The 23,880-nt window shown below is 38.6% G+C and overlaps 1 protein-coding gene across 7 annotated transcripts in view; it reads left to right on the top strand.

Annotated features, from left to right (window-relative positions):
* LOC135225854 (uncharacterized) overlaps positions 1-23,880 on the top strand; it is a 151,331-nt gene that overhangs the window by 50,505 nt on the left and 76,946 nt on the right. For 4 of the 7 annotated variants that reach the window (XM_064265398.1, XM_064265396.1, XM_064265397.1 and 1 more), the window contains exon 3: positions 10,928-10,987. The exons of 2 other annotated variants lie outside the window; for them this stretch is intronic. In XM_064265398.1, coding sequence (XP_064121468.1) covers positions 10,928-10,987 — 60 coding nt within the window. The remainder of the gene's footprint in view (positions 1-10,927; positions 10,988-23,880) is intronic. One more of the 7 variants, XM_064265403.1, reaches the window with a different exon arrangement.

Raw genomic sequence — 23,880 nt, 5'->3', positions numbered from 1 at the left:
ATTCTTCCAACAGCATTAATTCCCTCAAAGAAGAGAAAGAGGCTACCTGACGACTCTTTAGCCAATCATCAAATTGCTCTTCCTTGAGCCTAGCAAACTCCACGAATGAAAGGGAAACATGCTTAGAAAAGTTTCTAAATTTTAGGCGATAGGCCTCAGGGACAAGGTCATAAGCCTTGAGGACCAACGACTTCACTTTACTATAATCACGGGCTACACCTCTCCAAAGAATTATACCACCCGGATTGCCTTGCCCACCAGCCTACACTGAATTAAGACTGTCCACATCTCGGTGGGCCAAGACAACCTGGTAGCTACCCTTGCTTCAAAGGCCTTAAAAAATTCAGGCACATTCTCTCATCAAATACAGGGACCAACTTCAGAGCTGCCCCTGATATTAAATTTATCAGGAGATGGTCCACAGGGAGTACTTAATCTATTAGGAGAACCTTGTAACCTAGCCACTCCAAATTTACATTGGCCATCTCTAGCTCATGCCGCCTCACCCTCTCGTTCTCTTCAAACTCGAGCTTCATTAATTCTATCCTCTTACAAATTAAGCTGTATTCACTGTCCTCCTGGGACCCTACAGGCTTTACTGGGGCTACATTCACTGGGACAGGGTTTTCTACTAAAAATGGGTTAGTAGATACATTAGCTTTAAATTGCAAATTAGCCTGCCCTTCAAAAATTGTTCCAGTACGAGGAGGATCTTCAAACAAAGAAAGACCTGGATTCACACTAACATCCTCAATCACACTACCCTCTCGCTCTGAGTCACTATCACCGACACTGTCAAAATCCCTAGCTAAATTCTCTCCTTCAGCCATACCTTGAGCTACCTTACTTTTTACAGCTATCAGCAACTGGGCCTAGTGTTCGCAGCCCTAGTTGGACACCTAACCAGCGAGCACAACTCACCAAATACTCTTTACTCAATACAGGAAGATGCCTAAGGCAATCTGCCGACCCCAAAAACTCAGCTGGATCAAAAATAAATTCTTCCATGGTTCCAAAATTAAAGGGGGAGTAAGGCAATACACTAAACAGCAACAAATACTGGTAAATCCACCGAGCGCTGTTCCGCCAACCAAAACACTGAGTACACCTGAGTGCAATCCTGTCACGGTCGCCAACTGTTACAACCTCCCAGGTTGCAGTACAGGTTCTTTTTAGGTCTTTATATTCTCAAGGATTGCAGTCAGTAAATGTACCTCAGTGACAAGGAAGGACGGAAACAGAAACTCAAGAAAACTTAACAATATTTATTATAAACTAGAACAATGACTTAAACTCAACCTTGTGAGATTAAATACACTTAACTTGTACAGAATTTTCAAGAGAACAAATACCTGGTTCTCGGGAACTCACAAGAAAACCTAAAGCTAATACACTAAGCCCTAAACAAGAGAAAACCCCAAGAGAGAAAACATACTTAATATATAACAAGTTGGATCCAAAATAAGGCTAGCCCAAAATAATCAATAACCTAATAATATAAGGTAGAAGGAAGTAAGAGATGATAACAAGGAAAACCTTAATATTCCTACCTACAACACAAAGCTAACAATCTGGAACTCGGTCCACTAAATACTGACACACAAACAAATATGACAACATATAACATGTAAACTTATACATATATATTTATAAATAATAAAAATTGGCAAAAATAAACAATTTCACCTCAAGTGAATTCCAGAAGAGGAGTTGAATCCTGGGCCGTGACCAATCCACCCAACTGCTATCAAAAGGGCTAATACTGTACGCCAGGTACTGAAGGGCAACACATTGTCCCGAGAGAAGAGGAACGATTATACGTCTTACCTGGCGACAGACTCCTACTAGCCACCTCACGAGTCAAGTAGCTCTCACTCCCGTATAACAGCTGGACGAGGATGACACGGCAGGTAAATCCAGAATCCAGTGCCGGGATACAACTACGACACAGGTCCCGTAAAAATCCTCCGACGGAACAAGGGGCAGAAACGGCGGTCGCAGGATGACTGAGCGTCTGCTAAAACCCTCAACAGCAGTGTGAAGGTCGCAGGTGACAACACACCTGCGCGAGAAATAGCCGTGATTCAGGACACACACACAACAGACGTATATATTGCGTCTTCAATCCGTGAGCGAATATCCAAGTGCGTGGTCCAAAAGGCAAGTATCCAAAGTCGTCCTCCAAATCAAAATACGTATATGCTGCGACAGGAAACAGTACTGGTGAGAGCTTGTCAAGACCCGAACTCCCGTTGACCGGTCGACCATGTCCACTCATCACACCTTCCCAGTGTTTATAACACTCAAAGCAAAAGAATAACAATCGTTAAAACGATAGTTCACTAATACACAAAAAGGAGGAGGAGGCGCAAAAACACTGAAACAATCGTAAAGCCACTCAACTTACGGAAACACAAGAGTAAACATACTCAGCAAAAATTTAACTTAAAAGTAAACAAAAAAGTAAACAAGGCTGATTTAAATCAACAAAAGAAATAATAATAGTTTTACGTTAACCTAATACTTATGTATATGCAAATAAATCCTATTGATTCACCAACATGAACTATTAGGCAATGCATACGGTTTAATATACTGTTTAAGTATCGAACTACGAAATTGTTTTGTTACAGTATGAGACTATTAACGACAAAAAGATGAAATGGATGTCCGGGGTTACTCATAGACATCCTATATTTGATGTTCATTCGAATCTAGAGTTGTAAACAAAATCCTCATGAGGAATATATACGCTCCAAAACTTGTATTACTCACACGTTCCTGAAGCTTCATTGATTCGTCAGGAGACCCGAGAAATGCCTCCCCCTCCTCCTTCTCCTCCGCCTACTTCTTGCTGCTCTTCGTCCTTCCTCTGCCTCCTCCTCTTCTCTCCCCCTCCCCCAACTTCCCCCTCCCTCCTCCTCCTCCTCCTCCTCCTCCTCCACTTCCTCTACCTGTGGCTCATCTTCCTTAGGTGGAGCTGTGATGCATCCACTGATGTCTCTTAGCGTTCTTTTATTATTATTATTATTATTATTATTATTATTATTATTATTATTATTACATGTGATTGTCTCGACTTGGATTTTAGTTTTATGGAAGAGAGAACTATTGAGGTAGCTTTGTCTGTCCGGCCTCAGATCTTCAAAACTACCGAGGCTAGAGGGTTGTAAATTGGCGTGTTGATCCTTCACCCTCCAATCGTCCAACATACCAAATTGCAGCCCTGTAGCCTCAGTAGTTTTTTTTTTTTTTTTTTTTTTATCTTAAGGTTAAGTTAGCCATGATCGTGCGTCTGGCTGGCCCATGCTGAAAATTGAATGGGCCGGGGTTGAGAGTGTCATACAGCATTAAAGGCTGTACAGAAAACTCGATTGGCATTTTTTTTACTTGTTAATAGATTTACAGCAGCGTCACTTAGGCTGTCTTTGGATGTCCTAAAGATTTATTTGGTTACATTTTTGAACTTTGAGGATTCATTTAGTTAACTTGGATGTTTTTAATTTGACTGGTTAACTTGTGTATTTTTTTTTTCACTGTGGTGATTCCCTTGGATGTCTTGCAGAGGTTTTCTTTGATTTCTTTCAATGCCTTTTTCAGGTTTTTCCAGATTAAGTTATTTTTTTTATATATATCATTATCTTCGATAGCGTTTAGTTATATTTATCAGCTTGGATGTTCCTCAGAGGGTTTCGTGGTGAACCTGCATCATTTATTTTGTGCTTTTCTCAATTAATTGTTTGCCTATTAGAACTTTTTTTTTTTGGGGGGGGGGCGATTTTTCTTGATTAACTGGTTTTGGGGGCGATTTTTTTTTTTTTTTTTTTTTTTTTTTTCTTGATTAACTGTTTTGGGGATTTTTCTTGATTAACTTTTGTTTTTTTGGTGGATTTTTCTAGAGTGACTGGTTTTTGGGGATTTTCCTTGATTAAACTTGTTTTTGGGGGGATTTTCTTGATTAACGCGTTCTTGGTGGGAGGGGGTTTTTCTTGATAAACTTTTGGTGGGGGGTGTTTTTCTATATTAAAACTTGTTTTTGGGGGATTTTTCTTGATTAACTAGGTTTTGGGGGAAGATTTTTCTTGGTTAACTGGTTTTGAGGGGATTTTTCTTAATTTTTTTTGAGGGGGAGAGATTTTTCCTTATAAACTTGATTTTTGGGGAATTTTTCTTAATGAACTTTTTTGAGGGGATTTTTATTGATTAAATTGTTTATCCATTGGGGTCAGATAATGAAAGGAACTAAAGGGGTTGCAGCTAGGGGCCGAAGGGACGCTGCAAAGAACCTTAAGTAACGCCTACAGTGCACCACTTAAGGTATACTGACGCGCTACCCCTACTAGGGGTATGTATTGTCAGTAGCAAAAGGAGGAAACTGGCAAATGGTCTTATAGTCGAGAAGGTTGTCCAAAGCTGTCTTGTGATTCAAAAGAAAAATAGAAAATTGGTCCAGGATCTCAAAACGTTAGTAGAGTTTTAAGTTGACGATGATCGGTTAATTAATATATATATATATATAAATATATATATATATATATATATATATATATATATATATATATATAAAAGCATTGAGCTGGGAGGTGGAATGAAGAGGTTAATTTCTTAGCCTTTAGAGAAAGAATCACATATTGTTCACAAAGTTGCTTTTAGGTAAAAGGTTGACAAGGTTTTGGGTCAACAAATGGGGTAATAGTAAGTCCGCTTGGGCATACTTTGTCAGAAAAGTGGGAGCCCAAATTTCAGATTGGGTATATGGTATGTTAAACCCTGTTTTGTTACTGACGTGACAAACTGGGTTTGACAGAACGTGACAAAACATCGGAGGGCAGATCACATATTGTATATTCAGGAGCACTGAGGCTTTTGTTAGCCTTCTTACTCTTATTCCCATGGCAACACCCGCACCGTGTGGCATTCCATGCCGGTAACCCGTCCGTGTACTGGCCAAACAAGAGTTAATTAATGTTACTGATAAAGAGCAATAACTATAAATAACGTATAATCATTATCATTGTTGTATCATTGAAGTATTATTTTGAAACATTATGGAACTAATAATCTTTGAGAGAGAGAGAGAGAGAGAGAGAGAGAGAGAGAGAGAGAGAGAGAGAGAGAGAGAGAGAGAGAGAGAGAGAGGCGGGGTAGGGGGAGAAGTGAGTGATGTGAGATGTGTTGAGGGTGGTGGTTCTTGGAAATAGACTAAGATAAAGTTGCCAGTTCTAATCGGATGTCTGAACCAGATAGGCTCCTCTCTCACTTAAAGTTGCTAATTTTTGTCATTCATTTTATCGTCATAACCAAGAGGAACGATTAAGTTGCGAAGCACATGTATGAAACAAACAGTTTATATCGTGCACCGTAAATTTTTTGGCGGCAAAGCCTTTCAGCTGCGTGTGTGCCGTACGACAACTGTCACAGAATAGATCGTCTGGTTGCCATATAGGCATGCGCTGTATAAGTTCTATGGTTCCGTGGTGGGGTGAGCAAGTTACATGATTCGAAAATTAAGACTCTCTCTCTCTCTCTCTCTCTCTCTCTCTCTCTCTCTCTCTCTCTCTCTCTCTCTCTCTCTCTCTCCTTGAGGTCCCTCTATAGTCACATCAGTATCAAGCGAAGCAGCAGTAGTAGTACTAGTCCCCCACACCAGTGTCACACACCCACACACATTCCCGACCTTTAGAAAAAAAATTTCAAGATGAAATCTGCTATGGAGTTAGTTGCTCACTGTAGTTGATTGAGGCTTTCTTGTAAAGTTTCGTGGTCGCTGCATTTGGAAATAACACTAAGAAGAGACTTTCCTACCCACCTGGCTGAAGGAAGCACTTTCGTTTAACGCAACTGATGGATTTGGGAAAGTTGATGATTTTTTCCGTTTTTGTTCATCGTCTCTTGGGATTTAAATTTCCATGTTTAGGGCACCTAGACCGTGCTTTAGGGATTCTCTCTCTCTCTCTCTCTCTCAGTTCGTAAGGAAATGAGAGAGTGGACGAATGTGTGAGAGACCAGTAAAGATTATCGATCTATGGCATTCTTGGTTGAATGATTTACGGGAGAGAATGATCTGTGTGATGTTCCTCTGACGTTTTCTGTTCGAGAGTAACGGCTTAATATTTATTCGTGTTTTGTAGATATGGGGTGGGGGGAACTATCTGTCGCAATAGAGAAGGCTGTGAAAGGATAAAAAAAAAATCCTTATAAAAAGAAATGAATAGAAAAAAAAAAAAACGAAACCCGTGATGGTAATAATAGCGCCACGTCCTGACTAGTTTATCGCGTGTGCTAAGGTAGTTGGGTTCGTGTACTTTACCATGCCTCTTTGGTAGTACCCCCTCCCCACCCCAGGAGACAGCGGAACCCCCACAACCCTGAATCCTTCATACTCACAGAGAGAGAGAGAGAGCGCTAGACGACTGGCTGCCTGCTTCATCTGTCAATAGCGGCATATGGGTAGTCACGTGTTAGACCATGTCCTCCTGGAGTTTGTGTCTGTTTGTCTGTAGGGCCTACACTAGAAGGATGGGAACAGCTCGACGGTTTTAATATTAAATTTTCCCCCCGTTGGGTGTACGGCAACTAGACATTTACAGTAGATTTACCTAATGAAAATGTGCCAGACTCTTATGGTTGATGTAAGTCGTATTATATGTATACATTAATCTAATAATAATTAGGTTCTTGGCCTAGGGAAAGTCTAGCACACATACATACGCGTATTATATGTATACATACACCTTTACAGAGGCGTGTTTAGTACAAGGCTATGAGGGTTGACCGTAAAAACATAAAAAAAAAAACTGTCAATATTGTAATGATAATGACTACCACCAAGAAATATTATTAGTCTAGGATAACGACCCCCGAAAATCCTTTTCATGACCCCAGCTGAAGTCGGTACCCATTCATACCAGCTGAGCAGTAAGTCGTTTGAGATGAAGCTGGCCTTATGCCAGCACGGGCTCTTGCTCGTAGAGCAGCCCGTAGGAAAGCGGTAGGCTATGAAGATTGACCCATGGACCTTGTGATGAATAATTACGATTGTTGAAGTACGGTTTATAATGTATTTCATTGTATTTCCAACGTGTACTGTCTTTACACCTATTAAACAATATATATATTATATATATATATGTATATATATATATATATATATATATATGTATATATACATATCTATATATGTATACATACATACATACATTCATATATATATATATATATATATATATATATGATATATATATAAATTCTTCTGTTAAAACAGGATACGTCTCAAGATAAAAAGGTCCATTAAAACATTCTGGTGTCAAGCTAAGGACTATATTTCGGTGGACTAACTTCCCACCGAAATGCAGTCCTTTGAACCAGTGTTTTAATGGGCCTTTTATATATGCTTGCGATTTTAATAACCTTCGCCTACTGCAGACTACAATTGAATATCTATGAAAGACTTGCTGGGTCAGGAGGGACAACACACGGAGTATTTAACGGGACTGTTGAGTCACCCTTCGTGGCAGAGCTCCTTAGAAAGTAGTTCAAGGTTCTGCTAAGGCCTGTCCTCTGGTGTGAGAGAGAGAGGACGGGAGCTACAGCAGTTGGATGCTCTCTCTCTCTCTCAATTGTTACAAAAGATGGTTTCGTCTCAGGGGATTTACAGTATCTGTTTGGGTGTTAAGCATGTCAGTATATATATATATATATATATATATATATATATATATATATATATATGTGTGTGTGTGTGTGTGTGTGTGTGTGTGTGTGTGTGTGTGTGTGTGTGTGAATTTCCTTCAGTTATACACACATGACATTCTTTTATGTTCAGAAATATTATAAATACAAATATCGCTTAATATTGATGCTTCTTCCAAGGGCGCGGGTCCCCCCCACCCCGGGCCTATAGATACATATTGAAACAGTGATATTGATTGATAATATATATATATATATATACATATATATATATATATATATATATATATTTTAGATATAGATAGATTAAATTTGATTACAAAGTTTTGTCTCCCACCAAAAATGCTTTATAGCTTTCCACGTATTCATCTTTCATGATACCGCCTTATGGATCATTAGTCGTTTCTAAATTGCCTTAACATTTTTTCAAATTATTCTCCGGTTCCAGGCAAGTGTCGTTTTCGGTGAAATTGCTATAGTAGATTCACATCAACCGTGCATTTGATGTCTAGGCCCATCCCTTACCACGCTCCTGATTGGAGGTTGATAAGCCAATCGCAGGGCTGGAAACGCTCAGTCTCTCTCGAGAGTTCACGTGGATAGGATGTGCGTTCCACCTCTCCTGAGGTATACGTTTGAAAGACGTATCCTTCAGGAGAGGAGGAACACACATCCTGCCCATGTGAACTTCCGAGAGTTCCCAGACCTGTGACTGGCTTATCAACAGGCAATCAGGAGCGTCGTAAGGGACGGGCCTAGACATCAAATGCACGGTTGTATGTGAATCTACTATAGTAGCTATTGCGTCCTTTTTCCAGTTGTTCTCAACGGCTGCCATTGATTTTTTTCATTAGTTTGTCCTGAATCGTCTCTCGTAGTGTGATCGATCCCCTGGTTTCATGCTAGGTCCACGAAGGCAATATATATATATATATATATATATATATATAGATATATATATATAAAAGAAAAAATAACAAAATTACAAGATATATAATAACCTAAACCCGCAGCAAAATCTTAAAAATAAAAATATAGAGGTTGTATTGTTGTGAATTTCATATTTTATTTTGCTTTATTACTTCATTCATTTTTAATGTAACCTATATATATATATATATATATATATATATATATATACTATGTGTGTGTGTGTGTGTGTGTGTGTGTGTGTGTGTATATATATATATATATATATATATATATATATATATATATATATATATATATATATATGACTGGTAAAATGTTCTGTTACAACAGAATTCCATCTAATTTTGGCGTTTTTATGGGCTCCTTTTATTAGACATATATATAATATAATATATATATATATATATATATATATATATATATATATATATGTGTGTGTGTGTGTGTGTGTGTGTGTGTGTGTTATATTAGTCTTTTCTAGAAATGGTCCCGAGTCTCAAGAAGTATTTGATTGGTTCGTTTTAACAAATGGCGTTGCAATAGTGTCTCCTTAGTCGATGATAATCAATGTCTTTCTGGGCACTGGGGTTGAAATCGAGCATCAGATTGAGTTGGGAATGAAGGGTAGGATAATCCCTCGGGAACTTAATTAACTATATTTTTAATCTCTCTCTCTCTCTCTCTCTCTCTCTCTCTCTCTCTCTCTCTCTTTTATTAAGGATGAATTTAGAATTTACATTAATTTAGATTCTCCTTTTATCGCGCGACATGTTGGTAAGTATTTTTATATGTCGAATATTTTTTTTTCTTTTTTTTTCGTTTTCCTTATAAAGCCTTGATAAGTCTGTTCAAGATCTTTCCCGTGAATATCTTTATTTTCAAGTTTATTTTGAAATCTGTTAGTTTTTATAGCTACGCGAAACACGAAGCATTTGGTAAATAGCGTGAACTGATTTTTTTTTTTTTCTTCACTAAACACCTACAGAGTCTGAGGATCATAAAGGTTTAATGTTACATTGTGTGCATCTGTTTTTGCCTATCAGGAATATGTTGACCTTTTAGATTCGTGTCACTTTTACTGAAAGGTCATTTCAGAATCCCTTCATTCTTATTGAATGTTTGGGATAAGTTAAGGAATGTTACAGGGTTGGTTGAAAAGTCTAGTATGTTTAGATGTTTAGTGACGTTTAATTTGCATCAAACTTGATCACACTTCCATATGCCCCTTTTTGCCCGCGGATGGGTGATGTGAGCCCTACGGATTCCTCCTCGTAGCAGTTGTATGCGGTGGTGCACTGTAGGCATGAAGGTTCTTTGCAGCGTGCCTTCCTTAGACCCCTAGCTGAAACCCCTTTCCTTCCTTTTACTATACCTCCTTTCATATTCTCTTCATGTTACTTTCCTTTAAAATTCTGATAACAATTCACAGTGCAACTTCCTGCTTTGAGGTTTTCCTCCTGTTACACCTTTCAAAGCTTTTTACTGTCAATTTCCGTTTCAGCGCTGTGTGACCTCGTAGGTCCCAGTGCTTGGCCTATGGGTTAAATTCTATGTTCAGTTCTACGGATTCCTCTTAAAAAGAAGAAATACTGAAATCAATTCGGTCCTACGGATTCCTGGTGGAAAATGAGGTCACAGTTATCTGAGAGGTTATATGAATGAGATGTATTTCAGCAAGTTTTAATGTTTTTACCTGAATGTTATCAACAAGGCCAAAAGCAGGCATCGTCTGGTGAGATGTGGAAGGACTTATTTCCGTGCATACAAAATATTTACGTTGTGAAGCGCGGGGCGGGGGCGGGGGTGGGGGAAATGCAAGCCATTTTACTGTGTATGTATTTGGCAAAGAATAAGTATACTGGTCAGTTTAAAGATATTTTTTTAATGTTGTTTTATACCAGCATTATTACATGAGCTGATTGTATGTTTTTTTTCTATGATTTGATTTCATTGTTTAATGAAATTATGTTTTTAATAATTTCAAACTGTGATTTAGTTCAATGTTTTCAAAGAACATTTATAATAATATATGTTTGTGATGTCAATGCAAAGGAGAATTGAATTTCAGTTGAAACATATTATGATTCATTTACATTTGTCATTTGAAATCTATTTTGTTATTTATATCTGTGAATTAACTGGAAGCGGAATTTGAAAGTTCTTTTGAAATATGTTTTCTGCTTATTTATACTATATTATATATTTGTGTTGTGACTTGCAATGAAAGCGTGCATTTTTGAGCCCCATGACGGCAGATCAGATGTTATTATTATTATTATTTATTTTTCTTTCTCACTCACAGATTCTTCGGCCACAGCAGCCACTCTCTCCCCATGGGCACAAATTGGGGTACTGGCCATTGGTAGATCGTTTTTTGAGTTTTTTATTTATTGTCTATTTTTGTATGTATATTTTTTGTATGAAGACTTTCTTTCGTTCTTTTATCTTTTGGGATGACGCGTCGAGTTTTCTAAAAAAAAATATATATATATATAATAATCTTGCACTGCAATATAAGTCACTCTATGGACAAATAGTCCCTTTTAAAGTCAGATTTGATGTTGGAATTTAAAATTTGATCAACTAAAGCTTTGTTTGGAAAGGTCAGAAGTGTAGTTTTTGAAATTATTTTTATTTTACTCAAAGAGTTTTACTTTTCATTTTTAAATTTTTTGAGTGTCATAGATATGTTTGAATCATTCATCTCTCTTTGAGACAAAATTATTTTCTAAAAAAAAAACTCACGCTTGATGCCCATTATGTATTAATGACGAACAGAAGTTAACTCTAAATTATCAGATTTTTTTATTTATTTATTTTCTGTGTTTGTCAAACGAATTGTCAGTGTTCGATGGATTTCTTTTTTTTATTTTATTTTTTTTATATAATTGAGCTTCTTTATTTCGTGACTTGCAGATTGTATGAATTTGTTTTCTCTTGCATTTTGTTAAACATCTTTCTTAAGTTGTGTTTAAATTGTTCGCATCTGAAAGTTTAATATGGTTAAGTTAAAATTTGTGTGTGAGAGAGAGAAAATAAATCGTGTCGTTGTAACATTGCAAGGGTAAATTTTGCGTGTGTAACATATACACACAAAAAATGCAAATTAGATATATTTGCACTAATATTTTCTTAATATATGTGTGTATATATGTGCGTATTGTGTATATTAATTAATCAATAATCGTATGAACAGCATGGTTGAATGAGGACTTTTGCATTGATAAAGGTGTCATTGATTGATGTACGGTGACCATATGATTCTAATCTTTTGGCGTGATATGGGTTGGCTTTGCCTTATGACTCAAAACTCGATTGTCAAAAGAAATGAAGTGTGCTAATCACTTTCACTTATGGTCCAGAGAATTTCATGCAATATTCCGCATGAATGCCCCTATATGGTCTGTATTATTTAACGATATATATATATATATTATATATATAATATATATATATATATATATATATATATAGGATGATGTCATCGAACCCCATCCTAGCCGTTACTGATTGCATAATACCATATCTGTAGGTAGGGTGATTTGGCTTATAGGTAGAGGGGTTGGTAGGTAGGCATGTTCTTGTGTGCCTGGGCAAAGGTTCACAGGGTACTTCTTCCTTCTCCTCCTCCCAAGTTTCCTCAATATTCTCTCTTCTCTCTCTCTCCCCCCCCCCCCCCCTCTCTCTCTCTCTCTCTCTCTCTCTCTCTATAGCCCCTAGCCCACGACCTATCCGCCTCTAATCCCACACCCCCAACACAATTGTAACCCTCGTATATACCTCCTCATTCTTTTCTCTTTCGCCTCTAAGCCCCCTCCCTAGTAACTTAACTTCTCTCTCTCTCTCTCTCTCTCTCTCTCTCTCTCTCTCTCTCTCTCTCTCTCTCTCTCCTTTTTTTCGGTTAGAGTATAGGGAAAGAACTTGAGAGGGGTCAGAATTTATGGGATGGGTTTGTGAGGTTGAGGGGAAGGGGTGGGGTTGAGGGGGGGGGCAGTGGAAGGAGAAATTGCGAGAGATGATCTCGCCCCCCTCCCTCCTCCTCCCCGGGGGGGAAGCTTTCAGGTCTTTTGTTGTTGTGACGGTGATTAATTCCTAATTGGAAGTTTGGCTTAATATTAAATTCCAGTGTTGGTGTGTGTAGTTTAGTTTTGTGGTGTGTGTGTATGTGTATATATATATATATATATATTGTCCCTAATCAATATATATATATATATATATATACGTATATATATATATATATATATATATATATATATATATATATATATATAATGGTATGTATCTATAGTCACAAACTGCCCATTGATACCGAATGTCTACCGTATCTTGGGAATAACGCATACCTATGGAAAATTTTGTACAATAGTAAACGCCCCTAACCTCACCAGGATTCAAGCCTCTCACTGCCTGGATGCACTTTAAGCCAAGCTATTAAGGGGCGCTTTCCACATAGTCCCTTTTTACAATAAGTTCCCTCTAATGTAAAGAGATTTCGAAGATAATGAAGCTTTTCAAAGAGCTTATAGGATCTGAACGTTTGGAAATGTCGTGCGTTGAATTCTAGACAGACTATCCTCTGTAAACGCACGTCGTTGGCCGAGTCGGTAACTTCGCTGAAGTCCCGATTTCTCCTCTGTTGCGCCGGTTCGAATCCACGTGAGGACAGAATTATTATCGACTAAAAAATTCCCCTTCGGTTAACATTATATGAAAATATATTAATTCCGAGGTAGAGCGAATTGGATATGAAAGGACGGTTGTAGCTTAATGCATGTATATGAATCACGGTGATGTGGTAAAAGTTCATAGTATATGTATATACATAGTACGTAAGTACGTAGAGATATTTCTCTCATGCTAAGCACGATATTCCCTTCCTCCCCCTACTTTTAATTTCCTCCAGTCGCGGTTGTCTTCTCTCTCAGCGTGTGTCTGTCTGCGCAAATGTTCGTACACTACTCCGTTGTGCTATAACTCTATGATTAACTGTAATCTAGCGAGTGGAGGGCGCTGGAGAAGAGAGGAGAAGGCAGAGGCTCTCTTTCCTCCCCACTTGGCGTTGCTTTATAATTCACGTGTATAAATTTACGTCAAGATAGATAGATATTTATATAAATATAATCTTCATAACGCGAAGATGAGAAATGTCAATATAGTCCCACAGGAGACAAGAGAGAATAAAACTCTAGTAGGTCGATAATTTCGCCTTCCACCAGGTTTCTTCAAGAGCTTTATTTTAACTGTTAAAATATTTTGAAGAGGTCCGGTTTAAGGCGAAATTATCGAGGTACTAGATTCATTTATTCTTTCTTGTCTCCTATGGGACTATATTGACATATATATTTATACGTCGAGAAGGGGCAAGCAAAAACGCTTTCGTATATATAATCTTCGACAACTTCACCATCAGATACAATTAATCCCCAATCGAAAATGTTGAAAATTCAAATGATTTCAAAAGGCATTTGTAGAAGTTTTTCAATGAAACGCGCTGCGTGGAAGACGATTGAGGAATAACGCTTTATATACTTACTTTTATTTTTTTTTTTTTTTTTTTTTTGTCGACGTATCCTGTTGTTTGAATGAAAATACCGTATGATGAAAGAATATAGATTTCAAATTTATATTCTCTATCGATGTTTTCAGTCACGATTCACTCTGAGGAAGCTGTGACGGATAGATGGAGAGAAACCCGTTTTGTCATTTATTTTGACATTAGGAAAACGTTGATGTGAACGTGAGAGGAAGAAGACTTGGGTAGCAGAAGATATAGGTAGAAGAAAATACACGAAGTTGAAAATTGGAAGGCGATGTAAAGACGTTAATCTAATGTGAAGAATATCAGGAACAAGAATTGAATGCGAGGGTTGAATTCCGGAGTCGAAAAATGGTTTAAGAGAATGTGATGTTTGGATAAAATGAGCAAAATAATGTTTTATTTTTATTTTACTTTAAGGATTTTGGTTTGAATGACGATAGCATTTTCTTCAGGTTTTATAGAGTCGAAAAAGGATTGGAGAATAGTTATGAGTGCAAATAAGCATTAGGCGTGAAAGTTGAAAATGCAATTGGCCTTAAATTAACAGTGAAACAAAAAAAAACTTGAACCTCATTTCAAATATTGCCGGTACGCTGTTAAGGTGGGCTTCTCCTCCTCCTCCTCCTCCTCCTCCTCCTCCTCCTCCTCCTCCCAAGAGGTGCTACAGTACTTGAGGTGTGTGGAGGAGGAGCAGGAGCAGGGTAGGATTGAGGATGAGGCGGTGGTGGTGGTAGGTGGTTGGTTACATTATAAATTATGTCACCCTCGATGGCTTGGAATCGGAAATGCGTTTGCGCCTTTGTTGTTCCGAAGCTGTTCCCCGGGATGCAGTGCATTCTCCCCCGTGGAAGAAGGGCGTATGGAACGCCGCCCGCCCCGTCCTTAAAACCCTTAGCAACAAGCATCATCACAGCACGACGACCAGTGCACGTTATGTTGTAATAGTAAGGTTTGGGAACACCGCAGATCCTCCCTCTCTCTCTCTCTCTCTCTCTCTCTCTCTCTCTCTCTCTCTCTCTCTCTCTCTCTCTCTCACACAAATGGAAACTCACCCATACATAAACTCTTATCCGTTTCTTCAGGTGCTTTGTAGTTTCTGTCTTTTTTTATTTTTTTTTTTATTTTTACTCGTGTAATGGTTGTTTTGTTATTTATCGTTTCATGTAATGGTTTAACCTTTAACCTAAGATTCTGCATTCAACAAACTGTGTATATATATATATATATATATATATATATATATATCTATATATATATATATATATATATATATATATATATATATATATATCTATAGTTTGTGTGAGATTTACTATTTCTCTCTCTCGTCTCTCTCTCTTCTCTCTCCTCTCTCTCTCTCTCTCTCTCTCCAACCACCTAGACAGGGGCGTTGATATTTCTATGAAAAACCCCTCATCCTCCCCCCGTCCCCTCCCCTTCTCACCCTTACCCTCACCCTTCTCCTCCATCATTCTACCTCTGTCCAATATTCCCTCGTCTGCTGTGTGTTCCCTCAACCCCTACTCTTAACTTCCGCCTCACACCACACACACGGCACACACACACATATCCCTTCTCTTCCCTTCGTTCGTTCATATAGCAGGAGAGAGAGAGAGAGAGAGAGAGAGAGAGAGAGAGAGAGAGAGGTTAAGGGGTGAGGCCAACGCATCTATCCTACCTCTCTTCAAACCGGGCTGCTATATTCTGCTAAGCCCTTCCCTTTCTTCTCCTGACAATTTCGCAACCTGAGTTTCTGAATTTATTTTTTTTTCCCCCCCCTCTCTCTCTCTCTCTCTCTCTCTCTCTCTCTCTCTCTCTCCTTTTTTTCGGTTAGAGTAATAGGGAAAGAACATGAGAGGGGTCAGAATTTATGGGATGGGTTTGTGAGGTTGAGGGGAAGGGGTGGGGTTGAGGGGGGGGGCAGTGGAAGGAGAAATTGCGAGAGATGATCTCGCCCCACTCCCCCCCCCTCCTCCCCGGGGGGGAAGCTTCAGGTCTTTTGTTGTTGTGACGGTGATTAATTCCTAATTGGAAGTTTGGCTTTAATATTAAATTCCAGTGTTGGTGTGTGTAGTTTAGTTTTGTGGTGTGTGTGTGTGTGTATATATATATACGTATATATATATATATAATGTATGTATCTATAGTCACAAACTGCCCATTGATACCGAATTTCTACCGTATCTTGGGAATAACGCATACCTATGGAAAATTTTGTACAATAGTAAACGCCCCTAACCTCACCAGGATTCAAGCCTCTCACTGCCTGGATGCACTTTAAGCCAAGCTATTAAGGGGCGCTTTCCACATAGTCCCTTTTTACAATAAGTTCCCTCTAATGTATAGAGATTTCGAAGATAATGACGCTTTTCAAAGAGCTTATAGGATCTGAACGTTTGGAAATGTCGTGCGTTGAATTTTAGACAGACTATCCTCTGTAAACGCACGTCGTTGGCCGAGTCAGTAACTTCGCTGAAGTCCTGATTTCTCCTCTGTTGCGCCGGTTCGAATCCACGTGAGGACAGAATTATTATCGAATAAAAAAATTCCCCTTCGGTTAACATTATATGAAAATATATTAATTCCGAGGTAGAGCGAATTGGATATGAAAGGACGGTTGTAGCTTAATGCATGTATATGAATCACGGTGATGTGGTAAAAGTTCATAGTATATGTATATACATAGTACGTAAGTACGTAGAGATATTTCTCTCATGCTAAGCACGATATTCCCTTCCTCCCCCTACTTTTAATTTCCTCCAGTCGCGGTTGTCTTCTCTCTCAGCGTGTGTCTGTCTGCGCAAATGTTCGTACACTACTCCGTTTGTGCTATAACTCTATGATTACTGTATCTAGCGAGTGGAGGGCGCTGGAGAAGAGAGGAGAAGGCAGAGGCTCTCTTTCCTCCCCACTTGGCGTTGCTTTATAATTCACGTGTATAAATTTACGCCAAGATAGATAGATATTTATATAAATATAATCTTCATAACGCGAAGATGAGAAATGTCAATATAGTCCCACAGGAGACAAGAGAGAATAAAACTCTAGTAGGTCGATAATTTCGCCTTCCACCAGGTTTCTTCAAGAGCTTTATTTTAACTGTTAAAATATTTTGAAGAGGTCCGGTTTAAGGCGAAATTATCGAGGTACTAGATTCATTTATTCTTTCTTGTCTCCTATGGGACTATATTGACATGTATATTTATACGTCGAGAAGGGGCAAGCAAAAATGCTTTCGTATATATAATCTTCGACAACTTCACCATCAGATACAATTAATCCCCAGTCGGAAATGTTGAAAATTCAAATGATTTCAAAAGGCATTTGTAGAAGTTTTTCAATGAAACGCGCTGCGTGGAAGACGATTGAGGAATAACGTTTTATATACTTGCTTTATTTCTCTTTTTTTTTTTTTTTTTTTTTTTTTTTTTTTTTTTGGGGGGGGGGTCGACGTATCCTGTTGTTTGAATGAAAATACCGTATGATGAAAGAATATAGATTTCAAATTTATATTCTCTATCGATGTTTTCAGTCACGATTCACTCTGAGGAAGCTGTGACGGATAGATGGAGAGAAACCCGTTTTGTCATTTATTTTGACATTAGGAAAACGTTGATGTGAACGTGAGAGGAAGAAGACTTGGGTAGCAGAGATATAGGTAGAAGAAAATACACGAAGTTGAAAGTTGGAAGGCGATGTAAAGACGTTAATCTAATGTGAAGAATATCTGGTACTAAGTGTCTTCAGAATTGAAAGGCAGTGAATGATTATCTCTTGGAACAAGAATTGAATGCGAGGGCTAAATTCCGGAGTCGAACTGATTTTGGTTTGAATGACGATAGCAAATTTTCTTCAGGTTTTATAGAGTCGAAAACGGGATTGGAGAATAGTTATGAGTGCAAATAAGCATTAGGCGTGAAAGTTGAAAATGCAATTGGCGTTAAATTAACAGTGAAACAAAAAAAAAAAACTTGAACCTCATTTCAAATGTTGCCGGTACGCTGTTAAGGTGGGCTTCTCCTCTCCTCCTCCTCCTCCTCCTCCTCCTCCTCCCAAGAGGTGCTACAGTACTTGAGGTGTGTGGAGGAGGAGCAGGAGCAGGGTAGGATTGAGGATGAGGCGGTGGTGGTGGTAGGTGGTTGGTTACATTATAAATTATGTCACCCTCGATGGCTTGGAATCGGAAATGCGTTTGCGCCTTTGTTGTTCCGAAGCTGTTCCCCGGGATGCAGTGCATTCTCCCCCGTGGAAGAAGGGCGTATGGAACGCCGCCCGCCCCGTCCTTAAAACCCTTAGCAACAAGCATCATCACAGCACGACGACCAGTGCACGTTATGTTGTAATAGTAAGGTTTGGGAACACCGCAGATCCTCCCTCTCTCTCTCTCTCTCTCTCTCTTCTCTCTCTCTCTCTCTCTCTCTCTCTCTCTCTCTCTCTCTCTCTCACACAAATGGAAACTCACCCATACATAAACTCTTATCCGTTTCTTCAGGTGCTTTGTAGTTTCTGTCTTTTTTTTATTTTTTATTTTTACTCGTCTAATGGTTGTTTTGTTATTTATCGTTTCATGTAATGGTTTAACCTTTAACCTAAGATTCTGCATTCAAACTGTGTGTGTATATATATATATATATATATATATTATATATATATATATAGATATATATAGATATAATATATATATAGTTTGTGTGAGATTTTACATTTTCTCTCTCTCTCTCATCTCTCTCTCAATCTCTCTCTCTCTCTCCTCTCTCTCCAACCACCTAGACAGGGGCGTTGATATTTCTAGGAAAAAAAAACCCCTCATCCTCCCCCCTCCCCTCCCCTTCTCACCCTTACCCTCACCCTTCTCCTCCATCATTCTACCTCTGTCCAATATTCCCTCGTCTGCTGTGTGTTCCCTCAACCCCTACTCTTAACTTCCCTCACACACACACACACACACACACATATCCCTTCTCTTCCCTTCGTTCGTTCATATAGCGAGAGAGAGAGAGAGAGAGAGAGAGAGAAGGAGAGAGAGAGAGAGAGAGAGAGAGAGAGAGGTTAAGGGTGAGGCCAACGCATCTATCCTACCTCTCTTCAAACCGGGCTGCTATATTCTGCTAAGCCCTTCCCTTTCTTCTCCTGACAATTTCGCAACCTGAGTTTCTGAATTTACCCCTCTCTCTCTCTCTCTCTCTCTCTCTCTCTCTCTCTCTCTCTCTCTCTCTCTCTCTCTCTCTGTGTGGGTGCCTATTCAATTTTTTTTCAAATTGGTGTGAGACGTGTTTGACGTTGAACTACTATGCTTTCATATGCATACGTATACACGTGGATTTTTTTTATCTTTCTGTTATTACACTCTCTCTCTCTCTCTCTCTCTCTCTCTCTCTCTCTCTCTCTCATTCCTCTGTTCTGAATCAAGTATTTGTGAATATACTGTAAAATTCTTTATTCTTGTTTTCAATTAGCAAGAAGGCAGAACAACTCCTCTCTCTCTCTCTCTCTCTCTCTCTCTCTCTCTCTCTCTCTCTCTCTGGGTGCCTATTCAGTTTTTTTTAAATTGGTGTGAGACGTGTTTGATGTTGAACTATGCTTTCGTATGCACACATTTATGCACATATACGTTCATATTTAAGTGTGGATTTTTTTTATTTTATCTTTCTGTCTGTAATTAATCTTCTCTCTTCCATATACAATTTTGCACCCATAGGCCTTCTTTATATTTTATTTTAGTGGTTTCATTTGTGTAGTGTTCGAAGTATTTTGTTTCCTTCTAACGCAAGTATACTTTTTAAATTTTCCAAAGAATATCATCGAGTGATTTCCATGTTCTAAAACTGCCGTGTGTGTGTGTGGTTTTCTTTTCATAAGTTTTTTTATTTCTTAAAACTACCTTGTGTGTGTTTTTTTCATAAGTTTTATGCTATAGTATTTTTCTTGCGGGGTCCAGCTTTTTGTGTGTGGGGGAGGGGGCGGGCGGGGGGGGGAGGGGGCGGGGGAGGGGGAGGTTTAAAATGGGTTTTATTTTCGTGGTTTTTAATTATCCCATGGAAATTAAGTTAATGTTTTTATTTTTTTCACTCCAACCAACTCTTTTCTGTCACTTCATCTATCTGTCCTACACACACACACACACACACATGCACGCACATACACACTATATATATATATATATATACACACACACATTATATATATATATATATATATATATATATATATATACATACATACATACATATACATACATACATACATACTACATACATACAGACATACATACATACATACATACATACCAAAAAGTGGGTGTTTCATGTGGTCCAGCGGTTATGATTCGTCTGACAAGTGAGAGGCGTCTGAGATTCTATTCCTGTAAGACCCGAAAACTTCAGGCCCCGTGGTATTTAATTTCTTTTACAATTTTCTTGTTGATCTCAACAGACTATTAGTGGTAGTTGGCGGTGAGTCTGTGGAAGATGGCGTCATGTGTTCTCCCTATGGATATATATATATATATATATTTATATATATAACATATATATATATATTATTATATATATATATATATATATATAATTATTTTGGGGGGTTGAGGTAGGGAAATAGTAGTTTTAGTGCCCAGTCTTTTTTGCCCAATACGAATTCGATAGATCCACCTCCCCCTAACCCTCCCCCCCTCTCCCCGGTAAAAGATCTTGGACTTTGTTGATGGTTATTTTTATATCATATTTTGGTAAGTATATTTGCTTGTTCTGGTCGTATACTTACATCGCTTTATTACGATTGATCTTTTATTATGCTTGTTAGCACAATGATACCTGTGTTTCGTGAGGTTTAGTATTTACAAGTTTTTACAACACGTAAAAATCGTCGTTGTTGATGGACGAATAATGATTAATAATTTTGTATATTTTTAGTATTTTAATCATTATCATATAGGTGATACCGCATTCATTCTGAATAAATCCAAAAAAAGTCCATTACATTGAAAAGCAAACTCTCGCAAATTTGAAGTCGATCAGGAAAGGAAAAACTATGCAGATGCAAATACCTTAGAAGAGAGTCAATTAATTGGACCAGTAATTTCATTCACGTCTCTCATCGTGATGTGCTTTAAAATACCGATCCTGCCCAATCCCCCCTCCCCATCCCCCCCCTACCTCCCCAAACAACGCGTCAGACTGCATTACCGGCAATGTTTTGCCCCCTTCGTTTATAACAAATCGCGTTTGTTGATGCTTTTGTGAGAACCCGAGCTATCCCATCTTAGCCCAAACGACGGTGGTCCAAGGTGGATTCCTTCCTCCCTCCACCCAGGAAAAAAAAGGGGGTGGGGTAGGGTGACCGGGGTTCCAAGGGGCATTGGCATATATATACCCCCACTGGGGAACGGGCATTGGCATATATATAAATACATATAGGTCGGTGTTAGCGTAGATGACATTGGAGAATCTCCTGCGTATTGCTTTCAGACGAGTGACGCTGACCATCGTTTTTCCTTGTTGATTCCTCACCAGAAAAAGGTGTTCTTGTTGGGGGGGGGGGGGGGCTCGAGTTCTGCATAGAAGTTGTAAATGGTGTCGGGGCATGAACCCCTTTTTATCTGGAACCTGTCCCTCTCTCATACTCTTCTCTCTCTCTCTCTCTCTCTCATCTCTTCTCTCATCTCTCTCTCTCTCTCAAAGTAAATAGTGGTAGTTGATGGTACCTTAGGGAAGTAGGGAGAGAGAGAGAGAGATGGGGATGCAACGTTGGAAGCAGACACGATGAAAGAGTACCATACAAAAGACGTTCGATTTGGAATGCCAAATATGCGTGCAAGCAAAGCATGCGGGGTTTCACCTCCAACAACCTCCCCCTCCCCCTCAACCCCCACCCCATTTTTTCTTCTTTTTTTTTCCAAACACTCCTGAAAGAAGTTTTGCGATGTTCTCATTTTTTGAGAAGTCAGGTCCGGTGTGAGGTTTGAAGGTGTGCGCTGGGACCCCTGGGGAGGGTTGTGGGGGAAAGGGAGGTAGTTTAGAAAAGGGTAGGGGGAGGGGTTAGTGGATGGAGAGGGGAAATCCTCTCGGCCAAGGGCTTGGTTGGTTGATTGGAATGGGAGGGATGAGGAAAGGTGGTTAAGAGGAAAAACGTGGTGGAGTCAAGGGTTGGGGGGAGATGAAAAGTATGGTAGGAAGAGGACGTGAATGGTAGGGAGGGGTGGGGGGAGAGGAGGGGAGGGTGTGAAGGGGGTGTGGGCCATTCCGAAAGGACGTATAGCGAAATGATTCTATAGTACCTTAAGTAGAAAGATGGAGTCTCCAGGAGTTGGTTCGCTGTCCTACTCTAGGTTGAGTATTTGGGTGCGTCTGGACTTCTCATTCTTCTTCTTCTTCTGTGCCTTTAGAGTAACTTGGCAGAGTTTTAATATATACAGTGCTCGTTTTGGACTTCATTATTTTTGAAGTCTTTGGTGCTCCTGACAGTTTCTTCCTGTGTTGTGTTTACGATCGTGATATACGTATATTGAGCTTTCTATTACTGCAAGGCAAAAGAATGCGTTAATCGCTACTTCGGCGTTTGTGAGTGGCGTGTGATTTTAGACTCTTGTATGTATATATGGTATATTTGCATGGAGATTCTCTAGGTCATTATAAGAAGACTTACTACTACTACTACTACTACGAGGCTTTCTGTCATTTTCAGTACACTGCTGTTGCGAAGGTCGGCAGAATATGTTCGATTCCTTATTTAACAAATTGTTTAAAAAAAATAAAAAAAATTTTATTGACCGATACCGATAAGTTATTAGGAATATTAATGTGGAAATGTTTTCACTGTCGCTGCTTCGGTGAGATGGTGTTTACGAAAACTGTTTAAATATCGTCTGCTAAGGTACTTTTTTTGCGCTGGTAGTTTCTTTTTTTATATTCTTTTTTTTTTTTTTTTTTTTTATTTGGGGGTCATATTAAACCAGCCAAAAACGACATTACTGATTCCTCGAACGCCCTTCTTATTTATATATATAAATATATATATATATATATATATATATATATATATATTATATTATATATATTATAGTTTAGGTTTTTACAAAAATGTAATCCCCAGTAAAACTTTCCACATTGTTGAAAATTAAATATTTTTCTGTCTATTGCTCAGATCAACAGTGCATGGACGGAATTATAATGTTTGGAGTGACTGGTCTTTTGTGAATGTTACATTCATTTCGGCTCTCAGTATTAGTTGATAGTTAACATTATTGGGGGGGAGGTGTTATTGATGTGAGAAACATCTTTATCTATGAGAACAGCGACGGTAAACAGCTGTGATGCTGCTGTTATGTGTTTAGTTAAGATGTTTAGTTAACCTTTTCTCATGTAGTCTAAGTAACTTTAAAAGTATTAGTCCATCTTAAATATGGTTTGCATAGTTGGATGGGTGGATGTTTAGCACCATTTTTCACTTCCACATTTCATTTCATTGCCGCATGGTTAACTGTGTGAAGGAATTAGGGCCTAAAGTCGTACACTTTAATGTGTAAATTTAAGAAAATATTCACAGTGGCATCCAGACGGTATTTATTTATTTCTAATAGCATTCGTAAAATGGTGTTCGGTATTTTTGGAGTAATTTTTTTTTTTTTTTTTTTTTGCTGACTTCCCTCGGTTCAAAGGTCACTTTTATATTAATATGCATCAATGAACTTAACCAAAATTCCAGTGTTTGTGCTGGGA

Source organism: Macrobrachium nipponense, chromosome 13 (assembly GCF_015104395.2).
Source record: "Macrobrachium nipponense isolate FS-2020 chromosome 13, ASM1510439v2, whole genome shotgun sequence".
NCBI lineage: Eukaryota > Metazoa > Arthropoda > Malacostraca > Decapoda > Palaemonidae > Macrobrachium > Macrobrachium nipponense.
This window is presented reverse-complemented; position numbering and strand designations above follow the sequence as displayed.